At 47.1% G+C, this 17,482-nt stretch overlaps 1 protein-coding gene across 1 annotated transcript in view; it reads right to left on the reverse strand.

The window, feature by feature from the left end:
- Positions 1–2,180: 2,180 nt before the first annotated feature.
- LOC147460207 (putative hexosyltransferase MUCI70) overlaps positions 2,181–17,482 on the reverse strand; it is a 63,506-nt gene continuing 48,204 nt past the window's right edge. Inside the window, exons 7-9 of the mRNA XM_086511300.1 lie at positions 3,339–3,526; positions 3,060–3,259; positions 2,181–2,974 (exon numbers count right to left, since the gene is read on the reverse strand). Of these exons, the coding sequence (XP_086367426.1) occupies positions 2,771–2,974; positions 3,060–3,259; positions 3,339–3,526 (592 nt within the window). The 3' untranslated portion in view covers positions 2,181–2,770. The remainder of the gene's footprint in view (positions 2,975–3,059; positions 3,260–3,338; positions 3,527–17,482) is intronic.

Here is a 17,482-nt window from a genome sequence, read left to right on the forward strand (position 1 = left end):
TGGTCCGAATGAGGCACATATTGCTAAATTTAAGGCTAATTTGAATGCTACTTTCAAGATGAAATATTTGGGGTTGTTGCATCATTACTTGGACATACAACTTAAGCAGTGTGATGGTGGTATTGCCTTGTGTCAGACAAGTTACATAGAGCCAATGCTATGTAAGTTTGGACTTGAGGATTGCAAACCTATTGCCACTCCCATGGAAACAAGTTTAAAATTGAGTCTTCATCATGCTGGTGATCCTACCAATGTCACGCTTTACCAAATTGTTGCTGGATGCCTTATTGATGTATGTAATAGGAGGCCGGATATTCAGTTTGCAGTCTCATACGTTAGTAGATTTACGCATAGCCCAGGGTCTAAGCATTGGGAACCTGTCAAGCGGATCTTTCGCTACTTGAGTGGAACTTTACATCTTGGGTTGTTTTATCCCAAGAAGGGATCATTGCCACCGGATTTACATGCTTTTTTGGACTTAGATTGGGCTCGTTGTTTTGATACGCGAGGTCCACGAGTGGTTTTTATTTCATGCTCGGCAGTTCATGCATGTCATGGATGAGCAAGAAGCAACCTACTGTGGCCACTTCTAGTTGTGAGGCTGAGTATAGGGTAGTCTTCACAACTATGGTTGATTGTGTATGACTCAGACCCCTTATGGCTAATTTGCACTGCCAACGTCATCGATAGAGCGCATTTGCAATTGTGAGGAGCCAAGTTTTCCATGCTCGCACAAAGCACATTGAGGTGCATTATCACTACGTCAAAGAGAGACTCTCAGCAAGAGAGATCAACTTGGCTTATGTGACACCACAGGGCAACCTCGCAGACCTTTTCACAAAGGCATTGTCTCATGAGAAGTTCGAAGCTTTTCGCAAAGCTTTGCGCTTTCCCCCTTTGTGGATTGATCATTTCCTCATGGCATGGCACTTCCCTATACTTTATGTGCCAGCTCTCGTTCACCGCATCACTCCTAGGGGGATTTGATACCATATACATGTGGTAGTGATGCGTGTGAACACACTTAGAACTGTCGGGGCATTTTTTACCTCAATAGGAGATTTTTTTCCCTATGCATTGTATATACGCCCATCACTCTAGAGCTATCTTAATATTTTCATTGCACACAAAGTAATATACTCTTTGTTGTGTGCCTTGAGCTTCCTTCGTCTTCTCCAAGTTGTGTGTGTTTCCATGCAACCCTAATTTCCAACAATAGTTTCCATAAGCAGATGGCAAGAGGGAGCCAAAATATTTGTAGATGCCAAACAAGGGCTACAAGAGAAGGCTAACAAGGCACTAAAGGAGGGCTCCTTGCTATCTAAACTCACTAGCAATAGTCAACAAAAGGGGCAATAGTACCATGACATGTATGCTCCCACACATTACAACACCCAAGGGCCATGGGAACAATGAGCACCAATGCTACTTTACTAAAAGTACAAGATGTGGAGAGAGGCTCAAGATTAGGCCAAAGAAGACGAGCAACATGCAAGACATAGAGCCAATGAATGAAGGATTCGTAATAAGAGAATGAAGTAACCCCCACGGCTTCAATCCCATGGCTAATTGCAAAGTAGGAGGCCTATAAAAGCAAGAGAGGTAAAGAGTATGGTAGAAGCCTTTGATAGAGGCCGAAGTTTGCATTGTGCATGCTAGTCAATAATGCACATTGGCAACTTTTTTGGCAATCTAAAATAAACCTACATGAATAGTGATTTTGTTGCCTAGCCTTTTTTGCCATGGCTAAAAATTCGAATATTTATTTCCGTACCTTTAATTACTATTCTTGCTAGAATATTAGAGGTGTTCTTGCCACATTACAATCCATCGAATCCTAATTTATCTTCTATCCACATGTATAAATTCTTCTAACTTCTAATGTATGGTAGATTACATTTATATGATTGCAAAATGAATCAACTTTCCTTTCACTCACGGTTTGGTAGGTGACAATGGACTCTACAAAAGGACATTAAATTTATTTGAGCAATTAACAAATTGCACATCCCATTGTATATATATGTATATATAAGCACACGGCAACTATAAGGCACAAGCCCTTTCCCCTCCACTTCAACACCCCCTTAATTTGGCCAGCTCTAACAGATGTCATATAGTGCTTACACCACTTTAAGAACAGCAACCCTTCCTTCTAATCAGAAGACAATACAGTTAAAGAGTGTAGCACGTGTCAATCTCAATTGACGTGGAAAATAAGATGCACAAACCAACAGGCACTGTGTCCGGCGATCGTCGCTTGAATAATGTGCACCCTCTGCAGAGCTTGACAGTAATTGTTTCGAAAATAATTTGCCATTCTTTCACATACATTAATAGTAATTCTGATCTTTCAGTACCCATTATCTGTTCAGAAAATTCCACTACGGGCTCCCTTGACATTCCCTGCTCAAAAGTTAACAAGCAACAATGGTACTCCTAGGCTCCATCTTTCACCATTGAAGCACTTCACCTCTTGGGGGGAGTCATCAACCTTCTTAATAAAGAAGGTGTCTTTCACGTATAAGGAGGCCACATAACATGAGGTTTAGGGGCTACCGTGCACATTAATTGAGCCCAAGTTCTCATCTCATTGCATGTACAGTGAAAAGAAATTATAGACAGCACTATCAAGAGCGTCATGGGCCCGTTAAGTTGTTACCAGTTACATAAACAAAACTGGCCAACACCATTATAATGTGTTCTGTGCCCACCACCTGTTACCACCTGTTACCACCAAAACTTCCTTGAAAAGGCAAAAGTATGTTGCTCACTCAGCTTTGGCTGTTACTCTTGATCCCATCTTCCGCCTACTTGATGCTCTTTTATGCTTCTTTGATGTAGCACGCGTTGGGATTGTCCCTGAGGGGGTGGGACGAAAGTCAGAAGCTCGCTTGCTCATCTGACTATTAGAAAGTATGGAGGGAGCCCTCAGCGTAGACTTCCTTTGCTCAAGTACATCTCTATGATACTCCTGCTTGCAGACCGGAGAAAAAATTACTGCTAATGTCAAGTTGAGAAAGAGAAGATAGCACAAGATTTCAAGAAAATAAGCTGACCTGCACCACAAAATTCCTGCGCTCACAATCTAGAAACATGCTCAGCCGAAATGGAACCCTCCCCATCAGCTTATCACGAACAACAGCAAAGCTCAGCTGATCCCTTGACGTAAATCGATCTACTTCATTGAACCAAAGGCATGTGAACAGGTTTGTGATTGGTGTATGCTCCCGTATAATGACACATCCCTCCGGAACATCTGCATTTAAGAAAGAGGAATCAAAGAGTCTTAAAGGAACTCGCTGCTCCACAGAGTGTGAAAGGTAAATAATACCAACCACTGGGGAAAACGGATTTTGATCTGTCATATGGTACAAGCCCTTCACTTCGATAGAAATCAACCTGAGCATTGATAGAGGCATTATCATACTTCCCTGCAGCCTTATTGGCTTCAGCTTCTTCAAGAACATCAAAACGCTTGTAATGTCTGGAAACGGCAAAAGTTACATTGCGCCTCCATAGAAATCTGCATGACAAGAAATATGAGATGTAACTATAATACAACAGAAAAAAGAGCTCAATGAACCCCACTACACTGATCTACCTTAATACAACTAAAAAGTTAAGCTGCCTAAAACAGCGTGCCGCCACAGGCAATTGCCACGACTTTGTGAGTACTCGCCTGTATGAGCTGTGTTATATCCAGAAAACCATAAGGAGAACGCCACGTGGTAATCAATGCTTTTGGATAAAATGATTCATAATCCACATTGCATTTATCTAAAAACATCACTCCTAGGGAATAGAGTCTCAAGATTTGGAACACTCGAAAGCAAAGAATAAGATGCTCAAGAACTTTGGAGTCTGACATTTAAGCTATGGACATAAGAAAATCAAGAAAAAGTTCTCGCGTAGTGAACCCTCTCTCTCTCTCTCTCTCTCAGGGCGTGCACAGGCAGCAGGTCGAGAACCTTAAGACGTGCACAGGCAGCAGGTCGCAGAGTTGGGCAACGCGCGCACAGGCAGCAGGTGACGCGAACCCTAATGCATGCGCCTTAGACAGGAGTCCCTGCCTGTGCCCGCCCCTGCCTGCTCGCGTCAACCCTTGCTCACGCCCTGACCCCCTGCTCGCGCCCTGTCTGCCCCGCCCCTACCTGCCTGCTCCCGCCCTGTCTGCCCTGCCCCTGCCTGCTCGCGTCGCCCCCTGCACGCTGCAGCCTCCTGCCCCCTGATGTTGCCCACCTTCGCGATGCTGCCCCATGCCCCCTAGCTGGACAGCAGAAGCTGGCGGTCAAATACGCAGGCGGAAACAATGCAAACAGAGAAATCATACGCGTAGACGGCGGCAAGAGCGCACGGGCAGCATCATCATATGCGTAGGCGGCAACATCATTCACTCAGGTAGGCGCTTTTACTCATTAGGTGTAGGAGGGTCATCATACGCGTAGCTCAGCTGGGCATCATACGGGAAATCATACGCGTAGGATTCAGCGGAAAATTCGGCGTGCGAAATGGTAAGTGAGCCCGATACATCTCTTGAACGACAAAAACATGGAAGCAATCTCCCTTGCACAAGACCCTGCACAGGACACGGCAGCCGTCAATGTCTCACCTGTTTGCAAGTCGCGAGCAAAGGCAACCTTCATGCTCACGAACAAGCGGATGGCGCAGATGAAGAGGGAAATGAAGGAGTGGAAAACAGAGATGGAAGGATGGTGGAAGGAGAAGGCCAACCTCCTCCAGATGGTCTTCAATGAAGGCGCACAGCGGAAGAAGGAGAAAGAGAGCCTTAACGCAAAAATACAGACACTCAAAGTAGAAGTCTTAGCCCTCAAACAGGAGAACCCAAACGCCAAGATACGGACACTCAAAAAAGAAGTCTCAGCCCTTAAACAGGAGCTTGCTGATAGAGTAAGCAGTGGACTAGAGGGAGGCAAATTTCAGCCCTCGGTAATAGATGAAATCAAGGAAATCAAGGACCAGGTAAGGATGATCACAGAGGAAGAGAAACTGAGTGTGACAAAGATATCTTCATGGGCGGAGATGATAACAAGGACACAAAAAAAGACGGACGAGGCCGAAAAATGGATTGAGGTCGCCAAGAAAGGGAAAGGTCAAGAAATTCCTTGTACACCGACGCTTATCAACATGACCCTCGAAGAGGAACAAAGGAGGAGGATGCAAGCACTGCATGTGAGAGTGACCGGTCTCAAGGACAAACAATGTGGAGAAAGAGGTCACAAGCCTTACATCCATGATGGGGATGGAGAAGCCTTTGCACACAAAGGCATGGAGGGTAGGTAAGAAAAGCGATGGCACGAGAGAGTCTTCAAAGGGGAGAGCTCTCATACTACGCTTCCACTCACTGGAAGAGAAGAAGGAATTCTTGAGGAAGAGGCCTACTCTCAAAAAGACAGGTATTTTCCTCGGGGATGACTTGACTCTCTCACAGCTCGCACATATGAGAGAGGTAATGCCAGAGATTACAACGGCAAGGGAGAAGGGAAAGATAGCCTTTTACAGAGATGGACGGGTGGTGATTTTAGAGCGACGCACTGCATGACAGTGCGAGACCTATGGGACCACACTAAAGATGGCTACCTGGAATTGTAATGGGTCTATGAGGTTGGACGAGGGTGCATTTGAGGACAGTTTCAAAGACAAGGATATTGTATTCTTCTCACAGACTCATCAAGCCCCTGGACAGGTAATACCACATGTGATGGGATATAGATGGGAGACAGATATAGATGGGAGACAGCTCACAGGACAAATGCGAGATCTGAGCATGGGAGTAGAGGTTCAGGAGGAGTAGCAGTGCTATTCAGAGAGGAACTACAACCATTACTGCATATTGTACGAAGAGATGATCATGCTAGATATATGTGGGTGAGACTGAGAGCTGACACAGGTCGATTCCTATATATTGCCATATGTTACTTTCCTCCCAGTACATCCGTGTATGCTGCATCCAGAGGGCAGTCACCTTTCTCTATTCTAGATGATGACATATGGGAGTTTTCTAGGGATGCTGATATCATTCTCCTAGGGGACTTCAATGCCCGAACGGGCAACTCGTAGACAGTCTTCTACGACACTTCAAATGAGATGCTTAGAGAGTTGGATGTGGGTGAGTTGGGACTGGACAAATGCTCAGATGACAGAGAGCACACTGAGTATGGGAGATACCTCATAATAATGACGACTACACATGGATTAGCCATACTTAATGGCTTACAGCGATTTCCCAAAGCAGCCGATTTCACATGCTTTCCACACAAACATAGGGCCAGTACAGTGGATTATGTTATGACACAACCGAGCTTTGTCCCTTGCATTCAGGATTTCACAGTGGGGGCCAGGCCAGTGGGCATAGCAGTAGATCATGCTCTCTTGACACTGTTCGTTAAATTTCAGTATAGTACAACCAAGACATCAGGAGGCACGTCACACACCCGCTATACATTTACACCAGAGACAGATTTCGTTTATACAATGGAGATCTAAGACCGTCTATTGGAAGGCACAGTTGGCACAAATGGTACAGGCCTCTCAGTGGAGGAGTGCACCACTCTACTGACTGAGACACTGCATGGGGCTGCATCAGTGGCATACCCACACACTCAGCCGAGTAAGAGACGGCATTCTGGGAGCATGCCCCAGAATAGTTGGTATGATGAGGAGTGCAGAGAGATGAGAGCCCAGCTTCAGAGGGATCTTCTTTTAGGAGTCATCACTTACAGACAGTCTCGGATTGCTTTCCGACGCCTTGTGCGACGCAAGAAGCGAGCTTACCTAGCTCAGATGGAGCGAGACTTATATCAGATGTTCTTGAGTAGGGACTCAAGAGAGGCATGGCGACTCTTCCATGAGCACTCCCCTCCCCCAGTGATTACTTCACCTGATGTGTGGGGCCAATATGCGACATCATCATATACGGTTCCTGGACAGGAACCCCTTCCAGACCCTACCAAGCCTTGCCCAGCTACGAGCACTTTCTTTACACCTGAGATGGTACAAAGGGCCATCGACAGGATGAGGACCGGGAAGGCATATGATCATGACGGTCTAGTAGCGAACCACTTTATACATGCCAAGGATATGCTGATGGAGGTTCTCGCAGTGTTGTTAAATCGTGCCATGTGTGAGGGATTACCTGAGACTTGGGAGGTTGTCTAATATTGTGCCCATCTTCAAGGCTGGTGACCCTACAGAGCCTGGGAATTACCGCACTATTATGGTTGGACACACATTGGCACGGTTGTATGCATCTATTCTGGAGCAACACTTGAGTAATTGTGCAGAGGGAGAGGGTGTACGAGCAAAGGGTCAGGCCGGCTTCAGGAGGGGTTTCTCCACTCTTGATCATATTCTGACACTCAGGGCCATCATTGAGGAGGACAGAGCACATGGGAGACGGATCTATTGTAGCTTTGTGGATTTTCCAAAGCATTTGACATGGTACCAAGAGCTCGATTGATGCGCAGATTGCAGGAGATGGGGGTGCCCATAGAGGTGATTTGGGGGATTATGGCTTTGTACAGATAAGTGGTGGGACATGTACGCACTCCGGAAGGGGTATCTGATTTAGTTCACTCTACTATTGGAGTGAAACAGGGCTGCCCATTGTCTCCTACTCTATTTGGTATATATGTTGATGAAGTGTCTGATTACATTGACACAAAGGGTGACAAGGGTGCCCAGTTGGTAGGGACGTGGATCCCATTGTTGCTATATGCTGATGATATTGTGCTGATATCTGACTCACCAGAAGGTATGCAACGACATTTGGATGCACTACGCAGTTTTGCAGAGGATAGTGGACTGTGTGTAAACCTAGGTAAAACCAAGGTTATGGTGTTTAACACCACACCGCAATGGGTCAGGAGATCAATACCTACTTTCAAATATGGTCAGGAGATTGTGGAGTATACAAATGCATACACTTACTTGGGGGTAGTCTTTACTGAGCTGAGATTTTCTTTGAGAAGAGAAGCAGAGACTAGACTAACTAGAGCCGGTGCGGCTCTGGGAGGAATGGAGAGGATGTGTTCGCAGGTTCAGTTATGGCTCTTTGATACTTTGGTTGCCTCTACTATGTTATATGGGGTGCAGGTTTGGGGACATTCTATAGGCTAGGATGGTTGGAGGTGTATGGAGAAGCCCCTGGTCTCTATGATCTCTCCGCTTATTAGAGCCAAGGTTTCCGTCCCGCATGATATCATTCGAGCGGAATAAGCTGCCCCCCCCTATGGAAATTGAGGCGCTTACCAGATCAGTCTCCTTTGTACACAGTGTGTGGGATACTACCAGAGACAGATATGCCAGGGTGGCTCGAGAGTCCTCCAGACAATTAGCTCTTAATGGGGATACATCATGCTGGTATGCACAGATGGCATCATGGTTTCAGACACATGGTTTCACCATGGACAGGTTGCCTCCTTTTCAATACTCTCTACACGCACCCTTGAGGTCTCTGACACATGTAGAGATTAATAGACTCATCCGTCAGGATCTGATCCAGCTGGACACGAGGAGGACATGGATAGAGCCGTTACAGGAGTTGGGCACAAAGATGGCTTTCTATAAAGAGCATCTTCTCCACCTCACAGGGGATGGGTTTATGATTCAACCTAGCTATATGGACACGCATCTTTCGCATGGTTTGTGTTGTGCCATTAGCGAGATACGCACATCCTCACATCAGCTCGAGATTGAGACTGGCAGATTCAGAGGGACACCAGCAAATAGCAGGATATGCCGCTTATGCCATCTAGAGCCAGAGACAGAAGTACATTACATATGTCATTGCACAGTGTACTATGAGATACGAGGCCGTTTTCACTGTCTATTCAGAGAAGGTTTTGGGCCTCTATCTAGGGTCATGAGTTATGAGGATCAAAGATGTCTTGGGCTATATCTACTTGAGTTACACAGGCATAGAGAAACTTTACTGAGGAGAGCTGAAGAGAGGCATCCCCAAAGATAGATCACATATTTCTTGACACTAGATATTGTACACCCAGAAGAACAGACAGAGGAGCAGCGAACGGTGGAGAGATCTACCCGCACTACTGGCATTCTCATAGACCGAGCATTGGAGCTAGGGAGATCTAGACGACCCCGATGGAGAAGAGGAGCTACACAGTTTCGAAGGAGGCTACGGTAAAGGATTCAAGCCATACTCTTTCGTCGTCCAGAGTGCAGATGAAGATGGATCTCTACTCCCCTCCTATATTGTCTTCACATTGTACTGCTTAGTTTAGGATCCCGCAGTATTTATATTTTGTTATCCTAGTTTAATTTATTTTGTTAATTTGACTTTGTATCAGATACACCGCATTGTAACTTTCTGGTCTCATAGGTCACTTTGGCCTTTTGAAGACGTTAATATAACATTTCATTTCATTTCATCTGTGTGTGTGTGTGCGTGCGCGCGCACGTGCGCGAGCATGTATGTGTGATTTGACATTTTTCATTGGGACTTTAAGATCATGACGGCTCTGGGCTTTGAGTTCAAAAAGCGTCGCGTGGTCTATTTTCTTTATGAACATAGTCGATCTGCTGATCTGCTGGAATTCTTGATGGTGAGCTGACTCAATTATGGGATCTTGGTCGATCGGTCAGGCAAGGATGCCCTTTGAGTGCTATGCCGTATGCTATTGCTACACATCCTCTGTTGTTGTATCTAGACTCCTTAACAACATCTGGCCATTTACATGGATTGGAACTGCCATCTCGTGATCATTTTGCGGCGCAAGCGTATGCAGATGACTCCATGTTTTGGCCTAGAAATCAACCTGAGGATGTTCGATGTATTATGGGTTGGCGGCACGCATGCAAGTGAATTTTCGAAAATGTAAATTGTTGCCGTTGCATCAAATGGATTGGCACTCTGTATTATGGCCAAGTGAGATTGTGAAGCCTGATCAAATTGTGAGGCATCTTGGATATTCGTTGACTTAGTGTCACAAACTGATGACGTGGCATGACCAATAAGTTGTTCCAACTTATGGACAACTGCCGAGGGGCCGAGGGGACACCTAGGCTTTTAAAAAAAAGCATGAGAACCTGCTGACGTGGCTGATGTACGGACGGCCACGATTTGCGTTGACTGCTGTACGGACAACCACAAAACGCGCTGACTGCTAACATGGCAGGTCTGTATGAAAACTGTACGGAATTTCCGATTTTGGCGTTGCTGGCTATTACTGGCAGCTTTTGGATCATGATGCTTTTGGGTTTACATGCTTTTGCGGCTCTGCTTTTGGCATCCCTTGTAACAATAAATAAATCCCAAGGGGTCTCACTTCTCAGAGCATCTCGACGTAGAGTCTGAGAGCGAGCACTCACAGGAGTTGTACTTTGCTCAAAGATTAATATAAAAGAAATATTGAAAGGGGCACCAGTTCTTTGGGGCCACTCTCTCTTGGCACGGAACTATGCCGGGCCATGTCGACTCTTGAATTGTGAAGTGTTTTGAAGTGAATTTGGGTGTCCAAGTTTGTTACAGTGATTTCAGAGCACGACCAATTTCTCTTCTACCAGGAAATCTGATCCTTCTTCTCGAGGCACTTAAGGATTCCTAAAAGAATCAGTCGACCTCTTGTGCCACCACTGAGACGGAAGGAGGCAATACAGAAAATTCAAGCGACCTAGCAGAAGATGAGTACGGGCCAACCCGGCCCACACAATATGAATTCATAAATATGCAAATCGAGTGCACAAAGCAGATGCTTCAGTTTGCCAAAGATACCCAGTTTGCAAAATTTTTGACCCGGCAGTCCATGGCTGAAGTGCATACCCAGTGGCAGAAATCCACCGAGAAGCGTGTGTGTTTTGAAGGACTACCCAGTTCTTCTTCCTCTTCTTCCGATAATTCCTCTAGCTTCTTCCTCTTCCGACTCGAGCCAGGAGGATAGCAACGACAAGAAGCGAAGCAAGAAACAAAGCTTTGGAAAAAACAAGAAAAAGGCAAAGAAAATCAGATTCCGACCAGTTTCTGATAGTTTTACGGAGGAGTCATCCTTTGACAGTTCGGACTCCAACGATCACATGTTTTATGCAAAGAAGAAACACTTGTACAGAGCCAACTAGTATGATTTCCTCGAAGATAAGAGCAAGAAGACAAAGGACAGTCCATAAAATTTGAATCCTTTTCTGGATTCCGAGACACTCCAAGGGCTTTGCCTTCCATTCAGTAGTTTGACATAGCCTTCTCAAGCGGGCATTACTCAAAGCACTCCAAGATCAGGAGGGCAGCATCGTTTTTAAACGGAAATGCCCGAACATGCTGAAGTTCAAACGGCTCTTTGTTTCTTCTTGGTTGACCCAGGAGTACGAACGAGATGTGAGAACCGCTTGGAACCATCTTCGGATGACCAAGGTTGACACTTTGGACGCATATTGCAAGAGGTTTTGGGAATCTTTTCTACCAACCTCTTTGTTTAAGAAGGTCACTTTTAAAGAACAAATTGAGCGGTTTTGATGCGGACTCCCTGCAGAGATCCGAGATTACTGCCTTGAACAAAAGTCCGAGTCTATACAACAACTAATAGGACATGCGAAACGGGGATTCTCGATACATTCGGGGAATTTGAACTACCCCACTGATGAAGTTTTGACTCAGAAGACCAGACAGACCTCGACCAATGAAAATAGAAAGAAGAAGAATCCCCAGAAAAAGAAAGATGCACGACCCCGATTGACTACAGAAGAGAGAGCTGACTATCTCAAAGAGGGGAAGTGTTTTGGTTGCGGGGAACTAGGTCACATCTCCGCAAAGTACCCCAAAAAAGCACAACAAGGACAGATTCAAGACAGGCCAAAGAGTTCTAGAGCAACGGCAGAACGTGGCAGAAAAGGCAAGATCAAAGCAGGACTGCATGGGAACCGACCCAAGCCAGATGGATGAAAGTACGGAACTTTGCCGCGCATGGGACAAAGTGAAAGATTAGGAAGCCCTTATCTTTTTTGATGGAGGAGCCAAGGCCAACTTCATTTCACCTGAATTGGCGGCGCGGCTCGAGATTACGCCCGACATGATGGGGCCACCGGCAGAGGCAGTTCTAGCGGCCCCCGGATTGGATGTAGCCATTACACTTGTCATTGGCAAACATCGTTTGCATTGTCAGGGGTATTTAGGGCATGAGGACTTTTACATCATGCCGAAGGGTGTGCTGTCCTCCTAGGAATCCCTTGGTACCATAAGAACAACACCGTGGTCGACGGGCTAAGGAAGCAACCTTGACAAATGAGAAGGGCATGAAAATCGTACTTGATGTGAAATTGAAGGGTAAGTCCGTCTCTATTCTATCGGCTTCGGCCATTTCAAAATTAATGAAATCCAATCTTTTTGTTTGCTCGATCTATTTGAAAGAATTGAATGATGAACAATGAACGAACATGTCTAAATTGGACAAAGGACGACAAGAACTACTGCACACACATGCGGAACGTTTCTCAGAAGGCCTGCCATGCGAGTTACCCCCATCTCATCCTAAGGACCATACTATTGATCTGAGCAAGCGAGCCTCGCAGTAGAGGTGGAGCGTCTTCAAGCCACCTATGTTGTCTGCAAGATTATTAGCAGTCTTCCTAGTCGAGGAGAGGTACGCGACCTTCTGCAAGCCCGCCCTTTAGCAGAGGTGGGGAAGATCATTGACATCCAGCTTCTCAGGCGAGGATACTATCAGATAGAGTTTTGAGACTCCCAAGATGGCTGCCAAGGTCATCTCAATGAGCCCGTTCGCCATCCGTGCGGTCAGAGCTCATTTTCGACAGTGGCGCCATGGGTTTGATCCACCATCGGGCGTTCTTGTCGAGGAGGCAGACTTGCCTGTTTCTATCTGCTTCCCTGGCCTGCGGAGGGAGTACTTACCGCTTCGGTTGCAACCAAGGCTATCGCTGTGCCCTCAGTACACGTTTTGCTTCGTGACACTCATAATCTCCCGAAGGTGGTCTTTTTACCTAAGGTGAGTGGGGGATGGTTACACACGAGGGTGGAGTATTCAGGACTCCCGAACCAGTGCTTCATTTGCACGCACATGGGCCACTTAGCGAAGGCCTCTCCTCACAGGAGATCTCGACCCACAGCGCATGTGCAGCCTCCCAAGGCTAAGCATGCCCAACAGACAGGTACCCAGGACACACAGACAAGTACCGCGACAGACGCCAACGATCAGTCAGCTGAAGGCTGGAAGTAGGTGCCCGGCCTCCACCGCCTCCCCCCCATCCACCTTCAGTCTCCTCCGTTCCGCGGCCACCTCCTCCCCCACCTCCACCTCCACCTCCACCTCTCTCCCCGATGGGGACCTCAGCCTCATGACCCGACCCATCCCACACTCCTTAGATGCACGGGACTGGACGCACATCCACAAGGAGACGATCTCTTGGTAGTGCTTTTGCTACCAGTCGCATGGCTCGAGAGGGATAGCCCCACCTGAGGACACCACTTCTGGTTCAGACCTCTCCTTTTGCAACAGTCCCTCGGGGTTTGACCAGCTTTGACATTCGCAAATGATTCGACTATAGCTTCGCATGCTTCCTTGGTGACCCTTCTCCCGATCTGGAGGAAGCTTGCTTTTGAGTTCACATCCACTTTCTAGCAACCGAAGGCAGGGATGCTCTGGATACATCGGTAGGTTTCTCCTTTCCGTTGTGCGGCAAGGATCATCCTTGCACACAGTTCTTGACTGGATTCAAGGCTATTGAGTTCTCACACCACACAGGGGACCTGGGGATAACAGATCTGGTATACACACTTGGCCTTTAGCCACGTTCAGTGTGATGCTGCCTGATGCAGCAGGTTGCAGGCACATTGTGGTGCACTTGTTTGCTAACACTCAAAGCCCCCCTTGCTATGTATTTGTACATGAGGATTCTTGGACAAAGGATGTAGCCCTACGGACTGCACGCTTGGCTTGGGCCAGGGTGGGACAGTCACTTCAGATGTGTTTGTCTAGAGGTTGCTCGCATGCGGATTACTGCCATCCAAGCAAGCCTCAAAGATAGCGAGGTTGGCTCCTACTGCAGCATCTGTTTTTTCTCATTGACTCCATGAGGATTAGGAAGGCCCCAGTTTCAACGTCAGAGAAGTTGGTTGCGTCAGGAGCTTCAGCGATGCCTTGTGGGTGGTGAGATTGATATTCTTATGCTACAAGAGCATCACCTCTGTGAGAGCCGCATTAGACAATGTGGTCAGATTTTCTGTGGTCGCTATGAGACATTTTGGTTAGCTGCCTTTGGACTTGGAGGTATCCAGGGAGGGGTATGTATGACTATTGCGGACTCATGGGAGCAAGCCATTGTGGACAGAGGTACTATTGTGCCAAGCAGGGCTCAGTGGTACTATGCAAGTCCAGGGTTTCCTGAACATATATGTGCCCAATGTGGCAAATGCACAAGTAGAGTTTTGGTCTCATATTGTAGAGTCTTTGCCACATGTAGAGCAGTGGTGTGTTGGGGGAGACTTCAACATGTTGGAGGTGGCCATGCTACTGTGCACGAGGCGAATTGGCATCTTGGGAGCGTCTATGTATGACTTTGAGCGTTTCTGATGTTTGGCAGCACTCATGCTTTGTGAGGCCCCCACGCAGCTTGTCCTTCTCTCGCTCTCACCGCAAAGTAGGAGTGTCACGTGCTATTTTCAGATTTCAGCATCTGCGTTTTTAGCGCATCGTCGTCAAGTCGTCATTGCCATCCTCGCCTACATAGTGTCAGAGATCAGCAAAAAGTCAGCGTTTTACAAATTTCAGCATTGCAGCCCGTCCTCGTCCTCGTTATCATTGCCGTCGACATCGTTGGCAAGTCCATTGCATCTAGACCATTGTACCAGATTTGTGCAATCTATCGCATAGACCTCTCTGGCCATAGAGAGGGGGGCCCTTGGAGGAGGGTTTGAGAACCGGCAGGTGTCGTATTCTTCTCTCTTTCTCTCAGTCTCAGCACTTTCATTCACAGTAGCATTCACTTTGTTTGTGATCATTGCACTCTCTCTAAAGGAACGGAAGGCTCTCCCTGAAGGGGATCGGGGAGCACCACAGACGGAGAGTGAGAGAGAGAAAAGGAGACACGACGATGTGGGTGGGGAGACTCTAAAGAGTGAGCAGCCCCCTCTACACTTATGCTATGTATAAGGTATACAAGTCAGTGGGCGCCCAGACTTTGGGCGGCCGGGCAAGGCACAGACGCCTATACCCCAACAACCTCCCACTTAAAGGCGACTGTGCCTTTAAGCAAGGGAACCTAGTCTAAAGACTACAAAAGGTGAGAGAAAACCGCTCTCAACCCATACCCACTGGTTGGCTGTGATCGTGTGCATCCGGTTGTCCTGCTCCCGTGTAAGTCCATACACCACCAGACGTACCGCACACGTACTGCAAGTATGTACGCAATACCTGCATATCTCCCTCGTGCACTATGCCATCATCAGTCAACAAACGACTGACAACCCCAACTGCAAATGCTCCCACTGCAGCTGCGATATCCGGTCTCAAGATCAACATCTCATACATGAGACCACCGAATGCCGATGCAATGCTAGCGGGCCCTGCTAGCTCTACGGAGCATGCATCAACATATATATCCCTGGCAATAGGCATCTCTGACTGACAAGGCGTGTCAGCCACATGCATCTCCTGACTATCCGCAAAAGACGCATCACCCTGTCGTGCAACCTCAGAGCAAACCAGCTGCTCTAGGTGTCTGCTGGAAGACATATCCTGCACAACTATATCCCCATGCTCACTTTCGAGCATAGAAAGGAATGATTGCATAATCGCTGACGTCTCAGCCTCCCCTGCAACCATCCACTGCAAACATGACCACTCAATCTGCTGTGACTCACTAGAGCTCTCATGCTCTAACTCCGTATGCATAGAATCTTGCACAACGTCCTCCTGTCGTGACTCACTAGAGCAAGACCGCTCTACCTGTCTATCCTGCATAGAAGTATCTCGCACAACTGACTCTCTGCTTTGCTCAGTCACTAGCAAAGCATGCATGTCTGACTCTGTCACCTCTCTGTGTGACTGCTCAAGTCGTGCCCCAACTGTGTGCACAACGAGCTCACTACTCTGCACTCCATGCAAAGTACCCTGCAACCCATGAGCAAAAGAGACTCGCCTGCTCTCTCGATCTCTACCTTGCTGCATGATCACAGAGACAACACCGTCTCTCTCGTGATCCACATGCAATGGGTAACCTGTACCACTCCTGGCACCTCTCGCAATCACTAGCGAACCCAAATGCATCACAAAATCTCGCTCTCGTAGCGAAATCTGACATCCACAATCTCTAAGCTGACCAATCGAGATCAAACTCATTGTCAAATCTGGTACATAGCGCACATGTCGTAACAAGTAAGATGCACTACTCGGTAATGACAGTCTCACATCTCCTGCACCTGCTATCGCATGCACCGATCCATCAGTCAAACGTACACTGCCAAGCATCCCGCTAGAATAGCTACAAAACCATGCACGATGCCGCGTGACATGAAACATAGCATCTGCGTCTAGCAACCACTGCGAAGGGAGTGCACTATCCACATGTATAGCATCTCGTGCATAACTCGAGGTAAAAGTGACATCCCCGTCACTAGTATACTCCGACACTACATGTGCCTCAACTGTCAAAGCAACTGAGTCCATGGCATCACTACATACATCTCTGAGACTGCCATGTCTCCTACGATGTCGCATACGACGAAAACAACGCCGTCTAACGTGTCCAGAATGACCACAATACCAACATGTCACCTGTCGGCGTGCTCGTGAATGTACATGTCTCACACGAGTCCGTGATGACTTAGATCTATCATACATATCATGTAATCTGCGCCAAAGTGCTCTCGAAGTAGTCTCATACATAACAAGAGCATATACAGATTCCGCAAGGTGCAAAGAGAGCGTAGATAGTGCCATCTCCTCTAGCTCCTGCCACTGATCGTCAGACATGTTTGAAGGTCTACCTACATCACCACTCAATGGTCGATGCAACCCTCGCTGTGTCAATGCATCAAGCATACACTCTGTCCATGCCGCAAAGTCTGACCCATCAAACACGCGCATCTGTGAGAGGTCACAATCTGATCGATCACCTGTCTCTGCCATGAGCACAAGGTAGCAAACTAGAAAGCAAAACCACCTCACCAAAAACACCTGGAAACTGTCTACCAATATGGCCAGAAACACAATGTAAAACCTGTGAGACACACTCCAAAATAGAGCTCCCGCAATGTCAATACAAGCTTCGCATGCTCTAGTATCACACTGCAATCTGTGAGCTAATCACCAAGCCCACACTGTGCGGTATCGATGCATACACACGCACAAATCTCCCACCTGCAGAGAACACCGCACGCAAATGCTGAGTGCAACCTGCAATCTCTACCTAAATCGCATAAATGATACGCATAAAACTCCTGGGAAAATTTCGCCAGAGTTTCGATGCACAATGGCTATCAACACAAAATAACCAT

Source organism: Adiantum capillus-veneris, chromosome 4, assembly GCF_014529385.1.
Source record: "Adiantum capillus-veneris isolate H3 chromosome 4, ASM1452938v2, whole genome shotgun sequence".
Classification (NCBI taxonomy): Eukaryota; Viridiplantae; Streptophyta; class Polypodiopsida; order Polypodiales; family Pteridaceae; genus Adiantum; species Adiantum capillus-veneris.